Here is a 24697-nt window from a genome sequence, read left to right as displayed (position 1 = left end):
AGGTACCATAAGCAAGTGTGTCTTTTCATCTCTGAAGACCTGCTGGTATTTTGAAGAAACTTTCTGGGAAAGGAGGATGACAGATTGAAACAGTGAAGCAGCTGCTTTCATAAAAGTTTTTTAACTGGATGAGGAAATTGTTAGAATACTATAATTGTCTGTGAATCTGTTTTCCAGTGTTTGTGAACAGAATATTAACCCTCATACCTTAGTGGTAAACCAGTTTTTTTCCGTGATGAGAAGTACAACTTTTCCACTGAAAATCTGCCAGAATACTGTGGAATCTGGCTGAGCTACCTAAATATATGAGACCTCCCTTTTAGATGTATTGAACAAAAGAAATGCCTGTTTTAACGGAGAAGTGAAAGGAAGAAGCTGGATATTTAATATTCTTATATACTGGATGCATTGGAATGATGAATGGAGTGGGTATAAAGATACAACTAACTCTGACTAGTCCATGCATCCATTTTACTATAAATACATTGTTGACCCTCTTCTACTGTCCATGTCAATGTTTTTATCCCTTATCTGCAAGAATGAACCTAGCGTTTTCTCTCTGACACAACTCTAAACCTCAACTTTAAATATTGCAAATAATTAAAGATCATTTAAATAAAACTATAGAAAATTAAATACTAGTTTTGCATATAAAGTGGGCTTAATGTTCTAGGTGTGATTCCAGATCACTCTTTTAGACTGTTAACTTTACATTCATATTTAACAAATGACATTATTCAGTTTCATGGGGTCACTGTGTCAAAATGTCTGTGTTAGAACTTTAATTTATTTCCAAAGGTTCTTTGAGTGGGCAGATAGGAGCGGTGTGTTAGAATGATTTACTGTCTCTGATTCCCCATGTGGATTTTAAGGCTTGGAACATAGTCTATGATGTAAATTTTAAGTCTAGATGGATTCAGCTGTTCTGTAGTGGCAGGCTGAATGAGTGGGACTCATATCCCAAATGTGAGAGGCTGACCCTCTTCTTAAATATTGATGATGCCTCTAATCCTATCTCCTGATCAAAGTGACAATTTATCTACTTCTCTCCTTTTAACATTAGTAGAATATATGCAAGTGTGGTTGTGGCCACATTTTGCTTTGTTAGCATCCCATCTTAGAAAGCCTGAAGGATTCTTATCAGATCAGCAATTATTGGCTATAGACAAGAGATGCCAGTCTGAGAATGTGATAATTGAGGAGTTAGGGAAAGTTTTTTAAAGCTGTCAACCAGCTTTGTTGCATCATAGCCTATTTTTTATCACAAAATTTATTTTGCTGTGATATAGATTAATTCATGTGTATCAGTGATGATCTTTGCTATGGGACTGCTGACTCCGTACTCTTAAGATAGTCAGGCACTGAGTGTAAATTTCACTGACTGACTAAAAGTGCAGAGGAAATGAGTGGGTAATGAGAGCAGAGCAGCCAGTTCTTTAATTAAATTAAAAGCCGGGTGACACCAATGCAGACACCTGTCCAATTACAGACAGGCCAAGGTGTTTACCATTGCTGTACAAGCGATTTGAAGATGACAGAAATCTTTCCGCCCACAGATTAACATAATGAAGGAGAACAGATTACAGTGGATGCTGGCCAAACAGATAGGTTGGCAGCTGAGAAAAAAGTAGTTTGCTGAAGTATGTAAATAAAATCTGTGCACTTTCTATTGCTACCTATGCAGCACATCTGTTTCTTTGTTGAAAGTAAGTGGTGCAAGAGTACATGTGAAGGAAAAAAACATTAATTAGAAAATTAACAAATTTGTTTGTAAATTGCTGCCTTTGCTGAATAATTTTTTTTTTTTAACATAAAAGCCCTGTTGCAAAAGGCTTTTTGGTTTGGTTTTGTTTTGGGTTTTTTTTCCCCCAAATTCACTCTGCCCTTCACAAACGTACCTATGCAATGTACACTCTGTGCGACAGGTGCTTTATATAAAACCTTTCTACTTTGTCAAAAGTAAACCAAACAGCCCAATCCAAGACTTCTACAGCTACAGGCATCTCTCTGGATGTGTGCTACTGCAGCTCGCAGTGCCTGAAGCCATTGGTGACCCCACAGAATGTCTTCCATCAGGAAATGCAAGGAGCATTAATTCACTGCTTCATAAGAAAAGAATGCTACAAGTGCTAAATGTACAAATAAAACGAAATTGCTTCCTAAAGCACAGTAAAGTAGAATAGAGAGATGGCATATAAACTATACCATGCTCCTCTTGACCGAGAACTTGCAAATGTCAGTTGGAGGATTTGGTTTCTGCATGTGTGTATTTGCTGAAGGTAATTCCAATAGTACCTTTTACACTTTCCTGTGTTTAACTCTCTATGATCTGGAAATAAATGCTTTGTGCTAAGTCTTATGCAAAAAAGCTGTTTATTTGCCTGATGAAATTTCTGTGCTGAAGAATTTACTGTAGATTCCAATATTCTTGCTCTACAGGGATAGTAATGCTTTAAAACAGCATTATTTCCTATTTTCTACTTTTAAATGCTCTTAAAAATATTTTCCTTCCGTCACGGGAAGATTATAGGCACATTTGCTTGGGTGATGGCTGACAGTTTTTTTCTTTCCCGTCACATGTACATTAGATGGTAAGGTGGCAGTACAGCTTTCCACTGTTAACTGGAGATTTGCAAAATCAAAACTATAACATGAGAGAGCAGATTCTGATCAACTGGTTTTAGTTTAATGCTACCCTGAAGTAAATGTGATTACTTCTGAATATCTCTGTGTGTATGAATGGAACCTCAGAGAATTTAAATGGGAAGATCATTGCATTGCCAACCTTTGAAGTTTTTCGATTAATTACAAGAAAAGGCACAAACATTACTAATTCGGTGAAAGCTAATCTCACATTTTCCATGTAAACATAACATAAACATTTACAGACTTTGATTGTCCCACTCAGAAAATATTTATGCTGTAACTGTTAACTTTCCAGCATCAAATACTCTCTCTTTCTGTGAGTATAAAGGGCTTATGTGGGGAAGAAAGACATTTTTTAATGAAATGCAAAGTTATGTTGCTTTCTGTGTAGTAACTCAAGAGTAATAATGAGGACTAATTTCTTCTGCCTGTTTGTGTACATGTAACACTGAGGGGTTTTGCAGTCTTATTGTACTACGGGATGTTTGGCCAAGAATTATGGTTCTCTGAGGTACTGTTGATTTTGAAGCTGCTTTGCAAAATCCCAGTATTGGACAGTTCTGAAATAACATAGTCTGCTATAAATTTTATTTTTTTAATGAAACACCCCATTGATTTTACTAAAAGCTGTGAGAGTCAAGGTGAGAACGTGGTTTGAAATAATATTTGACATGAATTGGCCTTCTTTTAATTACTACTGCATTTTCATTCCATGTTACTTTGTCAGACCTACTTTGAAATGGGAACTGCTGATGTTTCTGAAAATGACTGTAAACCCCATTTTTTTCCATGTATCCTTCTGTATGTTGCAGTTCAAAATATAGTGTAACTTCCTGGAGTGGTAAGCAGTGATTTGTTGCATTTGCTACGACACGGGGCTGATCGATATGTGGGAATCTAGCAACTTCTCTTCACTAACATAAGCAGGACCTGAAAAAAACATAAGATTAGAGATCTTTTTTTCTTGTAAACCCTTGGGTACTGTGTCACCTGAATTATGTTACTGTAGCAGTATAGCAAATATATGGTCTATCTGCTGCCACCGAAGTAATGGAACACATGCGGTATGTTTCATACAATAAAGAGATTTCAGTTTATGGATGAACAGGGCAACATTGGAGAGGAAGCATTAAAAAAATTTTGTCCTGGGAGACAGTGAAAATTCATTGGAAAAACAAAGTTAATAACTGAGTAAACTTTGAGGCATGGACTAATAAAAAAACCTCCTTTATTGTCATTGTTATATTAAAATATACACCTCAATCTTGAAGTAGTATCTGTTATAATGAGCATACTGAAAGAAACTTAGCTGCATCATTAGGATTAAGAATGGAATAAAATACCATTTACTCTTAATTTATTTGGCAAAATTTAAGTCATGGCATAATAGGAATGAAAGCTTAAAATCATTTTTCTTTTCTGCCTGTAACAGTGGAGGCCTGTAACAGAAAACTTTAATTTTTTATTTCTGTGCGTGTATGTATGTAATCAGTCCGTAACCTGTACATGCATAACACCTTGCTCTCTTCTATTGCAGGCATATTGACAGGCTTGCATCCCTTCACAAACTATGCTGTAACCCTAACTGCTTGCACTTTGGCTGGCTGTACTGAGAGCTTGCATGCATTGAACATCTCCACTCCACAAGAAGGTAAAGTAATTTCAAAGGTCTTGACTTCCACATTTCAGTCATGAATAATAAAACAGGAGAAGAGCTAAATGCTGCAAAGCCATTTGCTGGAAAACCCCAACCTAATTTGATGACAAAGTGCATTGCCAGACCATAATTGCTCCATTTTTTGGGGGGGTGCGAAAATGAATCAAACTCCATACCCTTTAATGACATGCATCTTTAATAGCTGTAATGCAGATTAATGGGCTTTTTAATTGCTGTTACATTGTTCATGCAAGAGCCTTGTCATTAATATGAAGCATCTGAAAGATTAATGAAAGCTTCCTCATTTTACTATGGCTCAGAAGTAAATCTAGAGACAGTCTGACTAAAAAGAATTGATTGTATGGCACAGTATGAAATTGAGAATCAAACAGTTGATTTCCATGGTTTCTTTTAACTGCTAAATACCAGCAATAGGCAACAATTATTTCAGTGTGATGAAACCTCCAAATGTCAATTGAGTTATTTATTAATCACTGTTCAGATTTTTGCTTTTTTTTGTAAACACTTTTTCGTGTTGTTGTGCTCAAACTTAAAGGTTGTGAGTGTAAATTAATGCTTTCTGTGCTTACATTAAGAACTAGAGCAGGAAGAAAAAGAAAATACATTACAGTTCTGACTTTAGAGACTAGGCTGGTAAGTAATACACATCAATTACTGGAGCAAATGCTCCCAAAATGTCTGTGACATATCTAACTCCATTCTCAATTAAACATAAAGTCCACATTCTCTGGTTCTAGCATCCTAAAGCCATGTTAATTCAGTTAAAATCATGAGTTACTCCAAATTTAGGCCAGTAGAGTAATGAAGACTTTGACATGTATTTGTAGGACAGTAGTTAATTTTCCATGAAGTGGAGTAGTTTTCAAAATTCCTTCCCTCACACAGTTCTTTATCTTCTCATGTAAGCTAGGTAGTCATACAGTACCCATTAAACAAAATTTTCGCATGAAGTTATATGAATTAGAACCATGATGATTAAAAGAATTCTGGCATGTTGAACTGCTGCCAAAGCGAGTAGTCATGCAAGGCGTTGTCCTGACGAGGACAGTCCTGAAGATTGCAGGCTAATGTTGTTAGAACAGTGTTTCGATGTGAACATGTTAGCAACTGCCAGCAGCACCAATCAAATCAAAAGTCAATTATCACCTCTTGGAAGTTCTAAATAAACTGCCTGAATTTGTCTGGTGGCATTATCCATGAAAGGGTGTAGCCTCTGACAACCAAATAGTTAATGGATCCTGTGACGTAACCGTGAAATACAGTATTTTATATTTCTTTCGGGTGTAATATAGTCATTAAAAAATAAATTGTTTGTCTTATTTTCTCAGCTTAGTGAATAAAGCAGGAATTCTTACATGTGTTTGAGAAAAACATCCACCGTTTTCAGATGTGCTGTCATATTGGGAAGGTTTAAGCAAGAATAGATATTTTTTTTTTCCCCCTCCCCTCCCTCAGAGATCAAATAAAGCCATGGGGAACATGCGTTTTACCCCTCAGAAGAATTGAACAAAAAGTCAATGTGTGGAGTTTCTATTTTTGGATGCTCTTGTTGCATGCTCTTAGTAACAATAAATTGATGATACAGAAGACAGACACCATATCACACCCTCCAGCTATCCCTGTTTCCCTATTGAAACATTCATTACTTTATATTGTTTTCACATTGCCAGCCACTGCTAGTTATTGTTTTAAATTGCTAGCACAGAGCTTGTAAATTATAAGATATTCCTCCCAGACTAAGGCCCGAGTTCTGCTCCCCTTGCGATATTCAGTAGGATTGCTTGTGCTTCTAGCATATAACTCATTGGAACGGTGAGAGAACTTGGCTTTTAAATTATTATCCATTGCCAACTTCCAGTATATTATATACATAAAATCTGCGCTAAACAAACATTACTAAGTGTATTGAATTATGAAAAGTCTGCAATAAGGAGTAGCGCCTAAGAATAAAGCATCTGCATTTGTGATTAGAAAGAGTGATCGCTCTGTAGTTAGGAATAAAAAGCATGAAGAAAATAATTTGTATTAAAAAGAGGACTGTACTGAAATTGTGTACCCCTCCCCTTGCACACCGTTATCAAGCTGGAAAGATAAAGTTGTATGAGCATAATTATTCTTCTAAAAAGCAAAGAGTATATCCTTGTCTTCCATAGAAGTTTCTGTTTGCCTAGGAAACCTCACGTGTAATAGGAGAGTTCTCAAAATCCAATATGATGCAAGCATAAAATCTCTTCTGACATTTCAACTTTATAAAAAATCATTCTGGTAGTAGCTGCTCACTGAAATTGTTTATTGTTTGTGGAAATATAATATAGTATAATGTTATACACTTATTTTGTTTTCCACCAGCCCCTGAAGATGTGCAATCACCCACAGCAATATCCTTTCCCACGTTCCTGCTGATGAGTTGGAGCCCACCCAAAGCACCAAATGGTATTATTACACGATATATTTTATATATGAATGGAGTAGCAATTTACTTTGGAAATGAAACCAAATATGTCGTAAAAGGTGAGTTCTCTGCTAGGTGGCATGTTACATGGGTATCTCATAGTTGCTATAAATAATCATGTGACTGACCCCTTCTTATTTGCGAGGAAAAGTAATTTTAAAATGGGCTGGATGCACTTTAAACCCTGATGGGTTCCATTTTCTAAAGAATCCTTCATAGAACTCTCTACTGGGACTCTCAGAAGTGAATGTCGCTGTGGTGTAGCTAAATCTTGTGCTGTGTTGGCCTCTTTCACAGGACCTGAGCCATCTTTATAATGGTTTTATAACTTCTTGATCTCATACCATCTAGCTCTCAAAACAAGTAAACCGTAAGCTGTTGAAGACAAGATATTAGGTACAGGTTTAATAGTTTTTCCTACCATCTTGCTTAATTATTCTTAATTAGAAAGACAGTGTTGCTTTCCTGAATAGCCCACATTTCATTAATTTGTTAAAAGCATAAACTAATAATCCGTTTTCTTCTGGTAACAGTTATGCAATGTGTCAATAACCAAGTTATATAAGTACTCTTAAACTATTACACAGAAGCTAAATTACTGTTATTTGGCAGTACAGTGAAGCATGGTAATCTGACTTCCTATTTTAATGTAATTGGTGTAGTTCAATGAAGTGTCAAAGTTATTTGTTCAGACATTGTTCAAACAACAAAAAAACAAAATATTGAGCTAGAAGATCATAGCACAGCATAAGCACTATTCTAGACCCATCAGAATTCGTATATAGTAGTAGGTACAAGTAAAAATAAAGCATTTCATACCAGACAACGCAGGGAAGAAGGGTATCAGGACTTTACTTTCTTTTTAATGTAAGGCCTTAAAATTCAAAGCCATTTCTGCATCTTCAGTTAGTATAAAACATATTTAAAAATTCATATAGTTCAAATTTCTTTGCCTTGCACAGGCCATAAGCTACTGGTGTGGTGGGTCAGTTTTGACACTGAAAAATGAATCCAGTTAGAGAACCTCCTGAAGGCTGTTGATGATGGCTATAATAAATAGTGCAGACTTTAAGTCAAACTTTTTCATTCTGTATTCAAAGGTAATGGATTTTTCGTAACCATAGTAACCTTAGTGTATTTCTGGATAAATACATGAGGTATATACATTCTGGTTTTATTTTTGAATATAAACTACCACATTATGTATTACTAATAATATGAAAAATAGGATATAGGTTAGCATAATGACAGCTCAAACTAGTGTGCATTTTTCTTCTGCAAAAAAATAAATATTTATCAAAAGTATAGGTTCAATTAATTTCTCCCCCATCCCCCCAGTTTTCTGGTATTCTTGTAGTGCCATTTATCTTTTTTGCAAGATCTCCATTAATCTCTTATTGCCATACCATAACACTATTCTTAAGAATTTCGAAGAGCAAATAGTTGTGCTTCCAATCTTATTAAAATAATTACTGAAAGTTCATCACAGTTAGTTTTACTGATGTATTCATCTGCAACCTGGTTATAAATTGACAAGCAATGTAAAACATTTGAGGAAATGTTCACATTTTGTTTGGTTGGTTTTAGATTCATGTCTTATTGTATTCTGACTCATAGCCAAAATGAATGCTTATTAGTGGAAATTGTGGTCAAGTAACTTTTGTAGTTGTTCTTCAGAAATATAGGAAAGGATAAATTGAAAAGGGTCAGGACGTGGTTCCTTATGTCCTGCCTCTAAATCTTGAATGATACGTCAGAATATATTCAGCTAAATTAGTCTAAAGAAGAGTCACCTGGGTTATAAGCTTCCTAGAGGACCTCTTGTTGCTTTTATTTATAATTTTTTTTTTCCTAGAAATTTTTATATTTTTGGTCCTATTGAGCATTTAATAACTTTGATTTCAATTAATTTTTAGGCAGACGTAAGACATAAATAGAACAGAGAATCCTGCTTATTCAAAAGAGAAGGCTAGTGAATCAGAATGCGTTGCCCTGTGCAGTGCCGCACAGGAACCACTCTTGCCTATCATTCTGAACATGGTGTGGAGATCGCTCTGTTTACTTTGGATCCATTTTATTTAGCTGCCAGTTTCTTACTCTGCCTGAGCAGGAAGAGGCAATATGAGGCAGCAGGCTGGGATTTGGGTCACTAGAAATCCCAGTGATTCTGAATCAGATTTATTCAAGATCTTGCTTAGATCTGCATCTATATATCTTTAATTTGACCTTGTTTTGCTTCCTTTCAGAGCCCAGGTTTTTTTTTCTTCATAGTCTAGAGGTAAAAGAGGTATAACAAAATATTTTTTTCTTTTTCACTGCAAGGCTTATTGCTTTACAGCGAAAAGTTGCAGCTTCTGACTTTCCAGTGTTATATGTGTCTCTTTCATATATTATTGGTTTTTCCCATATTATTATCCCTATCCTTTCAGCATTTATACTAGTGATGTTGGTGACGTATTGCCTCAACATAATATGTTATTGACCCTAAACAGAGGAACAAAGTTCATTGTCTCTGGCGTCTGTTTCCTATTCATTTGCCAAAATGGTTTGCCTAATTTAATAACTGTATGACTGAGTTCTGACCAAGTAGCCTGTGCCAGAAAGTCATAGATTCTCTCCATGTTTTCTGAAGTGCTGCACCTATTGAAATGACTTTTTAAAACCTTTATTTCTAAGAAAGCATCAATTCTGTCTACAAATGGGTACTTCACTGACTTTCACTTCAGACCATGGGAAGTGTGGTTGGTTTAGGCCCATACTAATTAATCCATAACTTGAGGAGGGATATGTTTTCTCAACACCATAATTGCAAATATATTGTTAACTTAGTTTCTGATCTTGACAGTTGTTGAGAGCTTGAAATACTCATTGATTTTCATGGAAATTCAAGTGTTTTTTTCCTCTGGGGGTTGAGCTGTAATTAAAAAGGAAACCCTTTAAAGGCACATCTGGCAAATGTACACTTTACCACATTGAAAAGGGGGACCCATTAGGCATCCATCATCCATTAGTGCCTTTAAATATTTTCCCCATATTGAAAAATTTGGTTTCTGTGTTGTGTGTAATCAAGCACTGAAATGAAGCCAGCCCCTGTACCGCATCACCTTTGTTAACTGTCTGTGACTTTTCTGCTTCCCACCTTCACGCATTTGCCTTATGGGGTACTACTTCCTCACGCAGTCTGGGTGCTATTTCACATCCTGAATTCCGGTGAAAGCCTAATGTCTCCAATGGGTAGGGACAAGCCAAGAGAAAATATTTAGTCCAGGATCCCAGCTAGAATTTAGGCTGAATGAATCCATGCCCCTGCATTCACACTTGCGTTCCTCTATGTGAGAATGCAGAAGCTTCTGTACCAAAGACCAACAGCTGCAGCTGAGGAAAACAATTGCAGTGGGGTTCTGTTCTCAAACCTACGTATCTTACTGTTCTGTAGAGATGACTAGCAGCTATGAGGAGATGGAGAAGCTTGTAGAGTTATCTTCAAAACTCTTCACATATACATATGGATCTTACAAAGGCTTTTGATTTTAGGAAAATGAGTTGATTTTTCCCGTGGATAGGAAAATATACTTTTCTCATGCACCCAAACACTCACCTGCAAAATTTAAGCTTCTTACCTGAAATGTGGAGACTTCTTCATGGATTATTTTTTTATATTTTTAAATTTAGGCAAGGTTCTTGGTTTTTCTTTTCTTTAAATTATTCTCAAAAATTTCCCCCCTGCCTTAGATGAAAGAGAAAACAGAGTGGGTTTTATACTGAAAAGTATTAGACTGCAGTGGTGTGAGCTGCTGGTGCCAATACCACCAGCAGAAAGATGAAGGTGTTCTAATAAATGCAGAAAGGTATAGTATAAGCAGAGAAAGTGATGACCAGTTGTGACCCAAGTGCCAAGTTTTGTTTTGGTATAAACCTTATTGTTGTGAAGAAACCTTAGAAAAAAGATTAGAGCAAAATATTCCTCTATTCTTAAATGCTGAACATTTGATGGACTAAGAAAAGGTGTCCATTGCCTCACATTTTTACAAAGGAAAATGACTTTGTAGATAACTTTAGAAAATAAAAACTGTATAAATTTATCTTTGCATTGAGCTTGGCACTGAGGATGTACGTCTGCGTTTTCTGCAGCACTAGGTACTTGACAATGTTAACAAATTATGTTCGTATAATTTGCCTAGCAGAATCTAATGGTTCTCATCATGAATCTTTAAAAGGAAGATATTCTCAGCTGTATGAAACTTATTTTTCTCTGACAACCTGAAAGAAGCGTTTCCAGATTTTCAGGAAAGAGATCCTGGCGACTGTGTTGCAAGGGCAGATCCTCAACTGCGTTAAACGAGTATACAGTTATCCTAAATTACATGCCAAAGAGTTTAAAAAACTGTGACAGACTGCTTTGTGCCAGGTTTCTGGGCAAAATATTAAGGAGAGCCTTGGAAAAGGTGAGAAAGAGCTGTCTTCACAATTTTGTCCAAGAGCGTGAATTAGGCTTTGGCTTATTCAAATTGTTATTTGACCTGAGTGTGGAAAGGCTATTCCTACAAAACCAGGATGGAATGGGAGCCTTGTTTTTCTGTAAGGAAGAGGCAGATGTTTGACATCTGTGCAAACAGGGCTTAGCATATCTGAACTTAAAAATGTGAGAACCCCAAATTAGTACCTGCATTTTTTTATGTTGCCCTAAACCAGTAGTAATTACAGTATACATTATGTACAGACATGCACGATTGTTACATTTTAGTGAAAAATTGGCAAAGTTTTTTGTCCTTTTTATCCCTATGACTACTATTGCTTGCTTTAAATGATAGGTCGTGACAATAAAAGCAAAAACTATCGTAATATCAATATTGTACTAATTGTCAAGTGAAACAAGAAAACCCACAGAACTGTACGTAGAGGATAATTGCAATAAAATGTGTAACTGCAAGAAGCTGAATCACTGAGAAGAAAATATTTATTATATTAGGTTTAAGATGCAGTTCTCATAGTTACTTTTCATAGAGTTTTTAGCTATAGCCATGTTTAAAACCACTAATTTCCAATCCTAATGATTTGTGTTCCTTTGTTTTAGGCGCTGCTCAAAGATGACAGGCAGCTTTTGCTTTAAAGGACAAACAATAGGAAAATTCTGTAGTCCTCTGGTATGAGTTTATTTCCAATCTTCCAGGTTGCAGCGAAATGCATATAAATACCAAATGAACCCAGTCTGTTCTTTCACTAGAGTGTTTTGGAAAGAACGGTTTGCTATCCAATGCAATGTTAGTGCTAGATTTATGTATATTATAACTCTGAATGTCACAATTCCTCATTTTTTGTAAAGCAGAGACTTATTTAATGCCATTGTGGGCAATGAAAAGTTAGTCTTCACCTCTTCGCAGCTAGAATTGGTTATCTGAAATGTCTTGCGTGTAACCCAATGAGATATGACCCAGTGTCCCTTTCTTATTTTGGGGTCTTGCAATACCATGCTACAGTTCCAGGCCCACTTCTTATATCCAGCTGATAAGGCATACAGGAAAGAACATGTTTTCCAAGATGGCCTATAAAGAACGCCTGCTACTTCAGCTTTATTCTGGCCTGAGTATGCATTTAAGTAAACACGCATTGGTGCACCTAGCACTAGAGGGCAGAGTACACCAGTCTTACAGGAGAAGCTGCCTTTCTCTAGAAGTTGTAGGGACATAAGAAAGCACATTTGATACACCTGAACTGGCAACACTGACATTGCCAGTGACCGGTACTATCGTAATTAATTCCACAGACCCAGAATGCAGATTCAGCAGGCACAAAACCAAAGGGCAAATGGGCTGTCTGAGCCTGGCATTCCTGTATTTCAGCTTCAGACAGAAATATCTGGTACACTCATTGGACTTAATAATATGGATCTGGGGAATTTATAAGGGAGGGGGGTGGGGTAAGGGTAAAAGCATTATGTTTATTTGTAGCAGCTCTGTTGTATCATTTTCTATTGCAGTGCATTAGTGCAGTGTTAAATAAAATCTGCTTATTTAAAATCCTTTTAAATAGTGTTTAAATATTTCCTGCTGATACAATCTGCTAAAGTAGTTATCCTTGCTGCAGATTTCAGTTAACCTTGTCGCAGATATTAAGCCTGAAGCTACACAGACTTTTAGGGACCTTGATTATAGAGCAAAACCTAATGGTGTCATTATAAAACCACAGCTGGACAAGCTTCTGGAGTCCTTGTCCTTTGATCAGATTTGGGTAACACAGCAAGCCAGGAGAGAACTCATGCTAACCCTGCTGGAATTGCTGAGCTCTCAGGTTGCTTGAGTACCACTTTCTAAAAATTAAAATGCAACAGAAATTATAAAATGAGAGTGATTGGTACCTCCCAATCTTCTGTATGTACCAACACAAACTGGAGCAAATAGCTTCTCCTGAGCTAATAGGGAGAGGGAACAGGGAGAGTCCTTTTTTCTCCTTTCCCTTCTGGCAGCACAAGAAATATTTTGGCTCTGCACTCTGTTTTTCAAACAAAGAGAAGAAAAACATTGATTTCCACGGTTGTCTAAATTCCATGACAAGAATTGAAACCACTAAAAAAATGTAAAAATCGGATTATTTTGTCCTGCAATCGTACTTCAAAATCAGTTGTCGGAACTAGACATATATAGGCTTCCTGTTCTTCACAGATATCTAGATTGGTCAGCAGACTTAAAGATAATGAGATCTCTTCAAAAGACAGTGTGTCCTGAGGAGGATGGATTTAAATCAAAGGTTCATTTGTAAAATTTAAATACGGCTTTGTTTGGTCTTTTTTTCCTGTTTTTGGTCGGTTGGTTTGTTATTTTTTTGTTTGGCTTTGGGTTTTTTTGGTGGTTTTTTTTTAAATTTATTTTTATCCCCCACCCCCTGCCTGCCCCAAGCAGAAGAACTTACTGTTCACACGTTATCATCTTGGAGGTGTTCTGCACTGTCATGTGGGTATGCTGGTCTTCTCCAAGACATCCCCACTGCAGTTAGGTTGGAGCAAATTCTTGGTTTACCACTTTCTGAGATCAGCTTGTTGTAATCTTGTGTGTGCACACTTCTCTTGGGAAAACTGGCCCAACCTAGTGCATCTTGTCTACCTTCCTCTGGGATTTCTGAAGGACCTCATCTGTTTCTCTGCATTTGTCTTTCATCAGTGAGAACTCCATATACGGCCCTATCAAGTGATATAGTATCTCTTTGTGAGCACTGTTTGTCATTGAACAGAGAGATATTAGATTTATAAGAGCTAGAATATGCTTTCTTGGCCATGTTGTGCTCATAGCCTGAAATACTTTTTGTGGGATCTTACTTTCAGCGGTATGTTTGGTAATTGTGGTTTTCCCGAAGCTAGTAAGGCAAAGTGGTGGGTTCTGTTCTGGTTTTAAATTTGCTGATAAAACAGACACATGAGCTCATAGTTTAGGTCAAGATTTCATCAATCACGCTTTTTGTTAAGTGCTTTAGAAAACATCAGAAGCTGTGCAAGGTTTTATGTTCAACTTATAAATCATATGTTTATAGATAAAGAAAAGCATCTCCATCTTCCCTGAGAGACTTCTTTTGCCAGGATCGTTTTGAAATGCTTGGTAAATGATTTATGCTTAATTTCAGGTAATGCTGGGCTCATGTAAATAAAGATATGACACCTCTTGCATAGATGGACTAAGGCCAAACCTGCTGCTTCTGTTTGAATCTCTTGATATCCATTTATAAGGATAATCCTCACTTAGCTCTAACTTAATAGGCTTGGAAGGAGTGGGGCAGCCTTCTTGATATTGTAAGCTGCAAAATCAAGCTTCTCTCTGAGATTTTCCTTATGCCCTGGAAAACACACTCATATTTCTCCTCACTCATTTAGCACCATTTGGCCTCCTGAACTGCCAAACACTTGATGTATATTTCATTTAAGAGAGATATTTTCTTCCATGCTGCTATTACAAATTGTGTTGGTTTATTAGCTGTGATAATTATACTGACAGAGCAGTACATGCGTTCCTGTTTGTCTTGCAGTAGACACAGACCCTTCTCTCTATACCCGATACGTCCCAACCTTCCTTTAACACTAGTGGAATATTAATAAATATTAGTAATATCCTGGCAGGTAACACCACAGTAATACTTCTGGAGGGTTCCCAACGAGGGGTTCCCCTTTTCCTTGGTTTTGCTAAATGCATGGCCACGAGGGTGTTGAGTAATTAACCATTACTTAAATATTTCCAGCATTTTATTTATTGAGTGAGGCAAATTTATGAAAAGGGGAGTCTTTGATGTTTGCGGATGTTTGACTTGTATTTTCAGTAGATCTGAGCAACTTCCTTAAAACTTCCATTTCTAGGATGTTTCACTGATTAATGTCTTTTTCTGTTACTGTAAGTCCAGACCTTCCTGAGTTTTTTTCATCTTTCAAAAGTTGTGTCTTGTGTGTGAACAATACAAGCCTGAGTGTTACAAAGCCATGAAATAGCTGGATATAAGTTTGATTTTAAAAATATTTGATGGTTTGTATGATTGGAGGATTCCTGTGTTTTCAAAATCTGTTTCCCTGTCCTCCTAAGTTATGTGAAAACATATGCAAGGCATAAATCATGTCACAAAAAGCATGAGAGACATTCTAGGATACTTCCTTTCCTGTTGATTCACTGCCAGAAATCTAACCTAGGTTTCTACACAGATTGCCTAAATTGTTTACAGAAAGCTTAATAGCCTTTTAGTCAGTACTGAACTCCATCATGCTTTCCACTAGTCTTCCATGAAATATTTTGTTTTTATGACAATCTATTTCTGATTAAAGCATTTTACATAAATTGTGGTTGGGCTTTGGAAGCTGCTAGGGGTTTTATCTTTTTTCTTTCTTTCTTTTCCATGGCTTTTATTGTATAAATAGAGTGACACATTAAAGGGATGTGTAACCAGGAACTTAACTAGTGCGTGGGAAAAAATATCCAAGTGAACATAAAACTAAATATTTAAGAACAACATCAGATTAGTGTGCTTTAAGTAAGGCTTAGACTCATGGTCTTAAGATGACTGGAAAGGTGGATGATAAACTTTGTTATTGTTTCTGTGACGGCTGCTTTGTATATACCATGTTCCTTTATTACAGAGACACATTTAAGTCACATTTACAGTATGTATACCTTGATTTCTTTTTCTGTGTGTTTGGGTATGTTTATGGCTACATGTAAATATGCATCTGGATTTCTAATTTAAGAATGACGTTAAACCATTTGTTGAGGAGTGACACTGCACAAGGTCTGCACATGCAGGAGAATAAGTGATCAGGTGGAAAAGAGTGAATTTTTACACTGGTGATAATATACTGCCTGTGTTCTGTATCTGGAAATATATAATTAGCAATTTCTAATTCAGATTTGTGATTTAATAAATTAAATAACTAAGTTTCTATGTTCTTCCTGTGAGCATATGTGGTTTCCATCAACAGAGGTGCATAAACATGTAAAATTTTATCCAAATATCTTGGAGGAGACTTACAATATTTGTATTTTAAAATTTTTCTAGTTGGTATAGAGTTGGAATCGGTGCTGAATAGATAGTAGGGGCAGCTAAAACAGCTCTGCCATCAGTTGAAAGCTTTCTTGTTAGGCCAGTGGGTGAATAGCTTTGCATCCCCTCTGTTAGTCAGTGGAAAAGGTTATTCAGAGGAGACTAGAGAATCTGGCTTATTAAAAACTTCTGGGTCCTCATTGGCTAGACTGGGTGATTTCATACGAAGGATGCATAAGTGGTGAAACTTTCCGGTCTATTCTAGGAGAAATGTAGAAAAAGAAGGAAATCATCAATAGTGGAAAGTAACCTATGTTGGTACAGTACGTCAATAGCTTCCTTTTGAAAGTTGAATTTTCTATTGACTTCAACTTTGGAGCTATTTGTTATCACTTGATTTTAATATTGTTAGTAATTTGTTTTCTGATCAAGGAACAAAGATTGAATCCAATTGTCAAGAATGTTTGCATGTTCCCATGAGCTAGCGTGCTAGCCTTTTCATCAGCTTGAGGGTAAGAATGCTCTCCTACATATCAAAATAATTGTGGTGCCTTTTGCTCTTCTTAAAGTTAGTGTAAAAGTATTATTTTCATTCCAACTATTGTGTTTTGAATTTTTGAGGTATGGCTCTTGGGATTTAATACCATTGTTACAATGTCACATAACAATCTTTAAGATGTTAAATTGTACTGGGAATGAAGACATGCATATAACTGAAGTTTTTCTCAGGTTTACAGGCAGAGATAAAGTACATAGAAAGCTAGTCAAGGAAAACTCAAAATATTGAGGTACGCTGAAGAAATAAAAAGATTAAATAAACAAATGTTACTAGAAAAAGAGGTACAAGTGTTAGATTAACTATGAAAAGAAGTTGCATGGCAGAGATTGAGACAGAATAAACAAATGGTAGTTAGAACTAGAACATAATTTAAAATATTTGCACACAGCACAGAGGAAAATCCAGGGAACTAAATAGACTAAGTTGAAAACAGTTCAGAGAAATTATAAGATGACTTCTTCTCCCAAAGAGCCTGCCTCTTGTGATGCCTCTTTGGGAGGTACAATAATCAACGCTGTAGTGCTCCAGCCAGAGAACCAAAAAATACTGAAGCAACTAGACTAAAATCATTCCTTGTTCCTACACCTTATCACAGGTAATGGAGTGCTCTTAGAGGTAGAACTGCTGTGGGGGAAAGCCAAAGGCTCTGCAAAATCTGTGGCCTTCATGTGCTAACATATGAATTGTGGTCACAACAGGTATTAGTTTACTGGCTTCAGCAGAGAACCTGAGGACGTGAATGGTCATAGGGATTAATCTACTCCTCTGGGAGATCCAACTAAAGCAGCTGTACTGCACATCAACTATGAAGCATAACGAAGTTTTGTTGCAAGTTCTGCATTCTCTTTGTAAGTTAGGTAGAGGACTTCGGTTTACTCTGGCACCTACTGAAAGCGCTGCCATTTAATATCTGCGTCTTACAGTTGTGCCCCGAGCATAACAAGAAAATTCAGAAAGATGACACCAATGCTGTAACAAAAAGCAGGTACATTCCCAACGACTACTAACATATAGTGTCTGTTGCTTTTCTGCAAGAAAAAGTAGTAATTATAAAGTCTAAACACTCTAGCTGGGGAAAAAGAATTGTGGAGCAGTGGGACTGAAAACTATACTATGTTCTACATACATGAGATTGGAGGGGGGAGAGGGTTGGGGTGAAGTACGAAAGCCTCTTAAGGGTTTGCCACTTGTGAATTATGCATCTCACTCTCACTAGTAGGCGTAAATGCATAATTCTAATCTGTTCTTATTACTTATTTATAACATGCAGTAGAATGTAAATTCTATGCCTCCTTTGTAGAAGCTTAACATGCTAGTTAAGTTATGCAGATATTTCAGGGAGCCTACATAGACAACTTTCTTGGCATAGCACACTACTGCCAATTAAAGGGCATAAACTTCAAACAATAAATTAGACTAGCTCTCCCCCCCATTTACAGGAGGAATATAGACAGGATGTAAGAAATAAGGGAGAGGATCAACAGATAATAAGAAGAGCATTCATCTTGAAATAAACTACTCTGCATTATTATTATTTATGGTAGTTACTGTTATTAATAAAGTACATGTGGGATAGAGAAAAAGCCTGCAACAACCACTGAATTTATGAGACTGGGGACAGATGCATGCTCTTTCTTTTATATCGCTGGCACTGATCGATTTGTATTTTTCCCTGATGATGGTTTATGCCATTATAAGTGTTTGGTGGCTCCTTATTATTGAGTTATGGTTGCAAAGCACTTCACAAACGAGAACAAGCCTCTGAACGTTATATCCTAATCTGCACATCCTATAGATACGCCATAATACAGAGCAGCTGACTGCACCACCTGTGATCTGTGTACCCACAAACATGATTTATTCTGGTAATCCCAGTTTAATGTATCACATCAGATTGTGGCAGTTATGTTATCTGATGACATTACTGACACTACATGACATAACTGGGTAGTGCAACATGTCAAGTTGAAAAAAACTTTGGGCTTTTCACAGTTTTGGTTTGGGTTGTTTTTTTTTTTTTTTTGGTGTGTGTGTTTCTAAAATAAATATAAAGCAAGAAAGCTTTAAAAAATAAAAAAGAAAAGAAGAAAGGAATCCCAATAATTTTTCCCAACCACATGTTGACCATATTAAAGACTGAACAGCTGGGGCTGATTGTTCCTGTAAGGACAGAGGAGAGCAGGTAGAAGTACAGTATATCTTACTGTGCTGCTAATTCTGTGGCCAGCTGAAAACTAGCTCAGCTTTTGTAGTCTTGCAACAGATTTAACTTGCTATAAATTGTCTTGTTTAGGAATGGTGCTCAGAAGCCAAGTCCTCCCACTATCCTTGTTCCAGCACTACAGTAATGTTTTAGCAAAACCCTTTATTCTCTGACTATAATTCAGGTACAGAGAGCTGTTCTGGTCCTGGAAAGGTGATAGTATCTTTTCTACAGAAACTCTTAAATCACATGATGACTTGCCTGGGTGGTGAGAGTTGTTTTCTAATCACCTTGCATGCCTGGTACTATACAAAATGGTGGAACAAGTTATCCATAATGGATGTAAAATACAAATATAGCTAAATAAAGTTGATAATCTATAAACCACTGATCTGTAATCTCTAGCTGATACCAGTTCGAACAGCCATTGTCATATTTTTCTTGTTTAGATTCCAATTTCTAGTCTGAGCACGCTGTCTCAAGTTTCTGCTTGCTTGATGAATTTTATTTTGGTTGAATATTTTGTTGATTAAAACAAATTTGGGGATAGTTAAAATGGTATTTCGTAATTTAGGATGCATATTCAATTTTAATAAGTAAAAATCTACTAGTACTTTTGTTTACTTTTTGGCAAAGAAAATATTTCTTTTGGAAATTATTTTCTTCCCTCCCATCCCTCTCTTTCTTTGCTTAGGCAGGAAAACTTAAAAAATAAACCAAAATACAGTTTTGAGGAGTTCTAAGTAGTCTCAGATAGAAGTATAGAAAACTTGCAGGACTCTGTTCTACAGATTTGCAAATTACAGTGACGCTTATGAAAAATAATTTTAAAAGCATGATATTGGTATTTAATATCTCTCCCCCAGAATTTGATTTATAAAGATAATCCTGAATCATCCTGTCAGCAGTGTAAGTTCCATGATTTTGGGTAGGGTGAGTTTCTCTGAAAATTCCACTTTCTAAATTTATTGGATGTCCTTTTTTTCCCCCCTGTATTATTGAAAGGGACTTCATGGGAACACAGGGTCCTAATTGCTTTTCTATGTAGCACTTACTATCATATATACTTGTATGGTGCATCATCTTCTTTGTTTCCTTTTCTCAGGTTGGTTTTTCAGCGTCTCTTTCTGAGAGGGTGTTTATAAGCCTGTGCTTTCTCACTGCCATTTTCCAGACAGACTTCATTTCTGCACTCCGTAATATATGCTATTCCAGATGAGACTGCACTATTGATTTATATAAAATGGACAGTAATAGTTGCTGTATTACTTACCATATATTCTTACATAACTTAACATCTTACTGGCTTCTCTTACCACAGCTGCACATTCATGTGTGTTCTTCAGTGGGTTGTAAAAGTGGCAGCCAGGCACTTCTCCTGACCTGATACAATTAATTCAGCACCAAATGTGAGGTGGATCTGAATTGTGTTTCTCCCACTGCAGTAAGATCGGAATTACTTGGGAATACAGGATGTAGTTCTGTTAGTGAGACAAGGGGTTCTTGGTCATACTAATGTGAATCCAGAGTAGTTCCAGTTTTATAGCAGCAGGTATCTGAGGTTCAAATTTGCAATGTAATTGCCTAGTGCAAATATATTTTCCAGTTGTGAACATAAAGCTGAAGTAATACAGAGGTAAAATGTTCAAAACACTTGGTTTTTTTCCTTTTTCACTTTTTTGGGCTTGACATTGGCTGAGATATCATGGTTCTTATGACGTATACTAAAACCTCTCATCTATTTAAGCTGATAGCAATACAGTGACTGGATTGGAAGCATTCATGAATGGAAATTTTCATTTAAATCTTAAAATAGGGCTGCGTCATGCCATATGATGTGCAAAGAAATGACAGGGAGAGAAATAAAACTAAGATAGTGATATCGGTATGACCACAATTGCTTCTTTTCATGTGCCTGGTAAAAATTAATGTGCCCTGTCGTCTTTCTGCTTTCTCCCCCTCTGACCTTCAAACTCACCTTATTTGTCCAGCTGATATAGTTGAAGTAAACTAGGGAGACAATGCAATATTTTTAATTCTAGTAATCAAAGACATCACTTGGAAGCTCATTAGGTTCACTTGATGCTGAATATTTGCACTGACTGGCTGTATGTTGTTCTGGCAGTAAGAGAAGCCTTTAAAAAACTCCCAAAAGGCCTCTATATTTTTCTGATGGTGACTGATGATGGGCCAGGGGAACACTTTAGGGATGCTAGAGGAAGAAGGGTTCCAAGGGGCTTCATGCATGCACTGTGATTCTTCTGTGGTCAGTGACATGAGATGTCTTTGAATCAGGTAGATCAATTGGTTGTAAAGTATTAAAAGAAGTTGAAATGTCCTTCTCTGATGTCTCCCTTCAACTTTTTCTAAACAATGTGATATGTGGCTCTCCACATGACTTTGGTTTTCTTTACCTGAGCACCTTTAGGATTTCAAGCTAGTGTGTCCCAACTGGAGGGTAAGAACAGTATGGAAAATGTACCCATAGTAACTATCTCAGGGATAAGGCTTTAAAATAAAAGACTGGAATCCTTGTATTCCAGCTTTTTCAATGGGAAAGGAATAATATGCATGTTGAATTAAAAAGATGTGTACCTTGCTAGGGTAAGGTGAAAATTAATAGTTTTACAAAAAAAAAAACCAACAAACCCAAACCCAAAAACCAACAACAAAAAAACCCAGTCATTAGGAATGGATGAATGGATGGTAATGTGGCCTTGTGACTTGGCCAGGATGAAACATAACATTTGAGGGATGAGTTTGTGCTCAAAGAAGTACAAGAGTTTGGGCTGATAAAGGGCAGAAAGGTTTTCTGTGCAACAGTTAAGGGTTGTAAGAGCATAACCAAGAGACACTGTTACTAAATGTGAAAACAAGTAGACTTTATAATCTTAGCTGCTAAAACATCATTATATTTAAAAGCATTAAAGTACTTTGGAGATACCACTTTTCCAAGAGTGGAACTGTAGTTCTACCATATGCATGTAATAACTTCATCAATTGTTTGAAATCATTGCAAATGTAAATCATTAAAGATCTTTTTATTTCACATTTGTGCCAAATGGTTTTTCTTCTTGAATATAACTTTTTTACACAGTCCAATGTGACTCTCATGTTTTTGGTGCTCCTATATGATACGTGGTTTTGTTCTATGCCCTCTAATTCCTCAGATGATGTCTGGAATTTGTACCTTTCCTGAACTCATCTGAAGCATATAAATCTCAAATGGGATGAGGATTTACTCCTTTATGAGTAATTTGGAAAACCAGCGATATTTACTGCTGAGAAAATAGCTTCTAAAACACATCAGCATTTGTTGGCCAGCTAGAAGCAAAGTTGTTTCGTCCATATGCCATTGTGTCAAAGTCTTTGCTGGTTAGAGAGCAGAACAACACCTTATGGTGCTTCCTGAAAATAATTATTTGTGACCCTGAGTTTATTTGTCTCTCTTATTTCTTGTCCTTGTTTTTGGTGGCTTCACAAAATTCTTTTAACTCTCACTATGGAACATACTTAATCATTAATTAATATCTGGCAGAATTTTCTGCTGTCTTGGAAGATAGCTGTTTTCTTCAATTAATAGGCCAGTGCCACATGTGAAAGGCCATTCTTTGCTAGTTTACACAATTAGGTACATGAGCACAGTGTTTTCGTGGGCTTGATTGAGTTGCGTGAAGTAGGCAAGTGGTGTCTTTTGTGACACCCTGTTTTTTCTGAAATATTTTCAAGGAAGTGATGTGTATGGCATGGGGATCTCAGGAGATCTGTGGAAAAGGTGCAGCATTAGTATAATACTTTCCTGGAGAAGGTTGTGCATTAGTGATGGTTTATTGAGGGTCAGTATAATTAAGCAATTGGTGCTTTATAAATACAGAAAGCAAGATATACTGTACTAATAATTATATATGAGTTGTTCCTTGCTTTCAGAAAATGGCGGAAGGGAAAGAATTGCTAATGATGTCTGATGGAGCAAGCCTGATAATACAATCTTGGCACTTCCTTTATGCATATTTTTTTTTTTTTGGTAGCGCATAAAAATCAGATGGGGGACATCATTGTATTTGGTGATGCAGATTTATGGCCCAAAGAGTTTACCTTCTAATTAAATATTAAGTTACTCTAAGTTAATTTAACAAACTATGAGAAGCAAGAAGAGAGAACAGAATAAGGATGTGAGTAATGAGTTGAAATAGTCATACAGTCTACCTACATAAACAACGTGGTGATTGGAATTCTTTGGAAGTTTTTCATCTTCATACTCTCTCAGCAGGTTTTCTTTGTTATGCTCCTAACAATCCCTTGCCACAGTGCTGCTGTATTATTTTCCTTTGAATATAGCAATGGGATAGCTATTGTCTCAATTATTTTCCTGAGAGAAACTATGTGGGGTTCCTTACGCAAGTCACGTTTCAACTGAGCGCTCACTAAGATAGGACATTGCCATTTCTGGTCCTTACAATAGCTGCCTGAAACCAGGGAGAGCGGAAATAGGGTGGAAGAGGGGAGGAAAGAAGGGTATGTGACTCTTTTTCTGTAAACCTGGATACAGAATGCTGCATGTTACAGATAACTTAAAACACTGTAGACTTTACTACTGAGATATTTCTGAGCTGTGAGGTACTCTGACATCGTGACTGTAAAGCTCATATTTTGAGTCAAGTTCTTAAATCTCTAATTTCAGGGTTGTTTTTTTTATTACTCTACTTCCTATGTTTTTCTTCTCTATCTTAGTAACATCTCTCAAATTCCATGCTAAAAGTAGCACTGTAGTGTTGTATATTATCTTTCAATGACTACCCGTTAAATTTGATCAAAGCAAAGTGAGTGTTCTTATTGACCATGCAAACAGGGTCATTCTTTATTCTTTCTGTCTCATGCATTGATTGTGCTATCAGGACTTATGCTGGTGGTTACTGGATATATACCAGCCACTATAGTTAGATTCACCATGATATTTAAGACAGTTGCCTTGGTTAGTGTGGCAAGTTCCACATATATAATAAATGTAGTGGTATGCAGATGTCGATTTTAATGATAGCCACTTAGTTATCAATTCTTTTGCTGACCTATGAGTTAGAAAATAATTTAGTTTGTTTGTATCACCTCTGAGGTCAAAGAGATTAAAAGGCAGGTTGATCCCTTTTCTCCCTGCCCCTCCCTTTTTTTCTTTGGGGAAGTAAATAATGGTTTTAAAACAGATATGTGGGGTTTTATTTTAGTTTTCTTCTTTTGTTATGTTCTGATGTGCAAAATGCAGAATTCTTTTTCTGTCTACCTGCTACCTTAATAGAATGATTTGAGGGAATACTGTACCCCCAAGAAAGTATCATTTTTCTTTGCCCTTTGGTGCTCTTTGCCCTTCTGAGCCCAGAAATGCGTACAAGACCAGATTCTGAATTTAGGTTAGTAAACCTCTATGATTTTTAAGTTTTGCTTTGTTTTGGCAAGAAATAAGTGATTTAACAGTAGCTATTGGAAAATTGCAGTAAGAAGCAATTGATATTATTTTAAAGTAACATTGCACTGGAATTGTGGAACACAGGAATACAACCTGATGAAGTAAAAGTGTAAAAAGAAAATTTCAGTTCTTCTTGTGAGTTAAAAAGAAAATAATTGTCTGCTTATTGGGTTCATTTTGTAAATTGAGATCAATGA

At 36.5% G+C, this 24697-nt stretch overlaps 1 protein-coding gene across 1 annotated transcript in view; it reads left to right on the top strand.

Annotated features, from left to right (window-relative positions):
- Positions 1 to 24697, top strand: part of USH2A (usherin) — a 391083-nt gene that overhangs the window by 165811 nt on the left and 200575 nt on the right. The window contains exons 30-31 of the mRNA XM_064446238.1: positions 4184 to 4297; positions 6674 to 6835. Coding sequence (XP_064302308.1) covers positions 4184 to 4297; positions 6674 to 6835 — 276 coding nt within the window. The remainder of the gene's footprint in view (positions 1 to 4183; positions 4298 to 6673; positions 6836 to 24697) is intronic.

This window comes from Phalacrocorax carbo, chromosome 3 (genome assembly GCF_963921805.1).
Source record: "Phalacrocorax carbo chromosome 3, bPhaCar2.1, whole genome shotgun sequence".
Taxonomy (NCBI): domain Eukaryota; kingdom Metazoa; phylum Chordata; class Aves; order Suliformes; family Phalacrocoracidae; genus Phalacrocorax; species Phalacrocorax carbo.
Note: the sequence above shows the minus strand (reverse complement) of the source record. Positions and strands in the feature narration are given on the sequence as shown.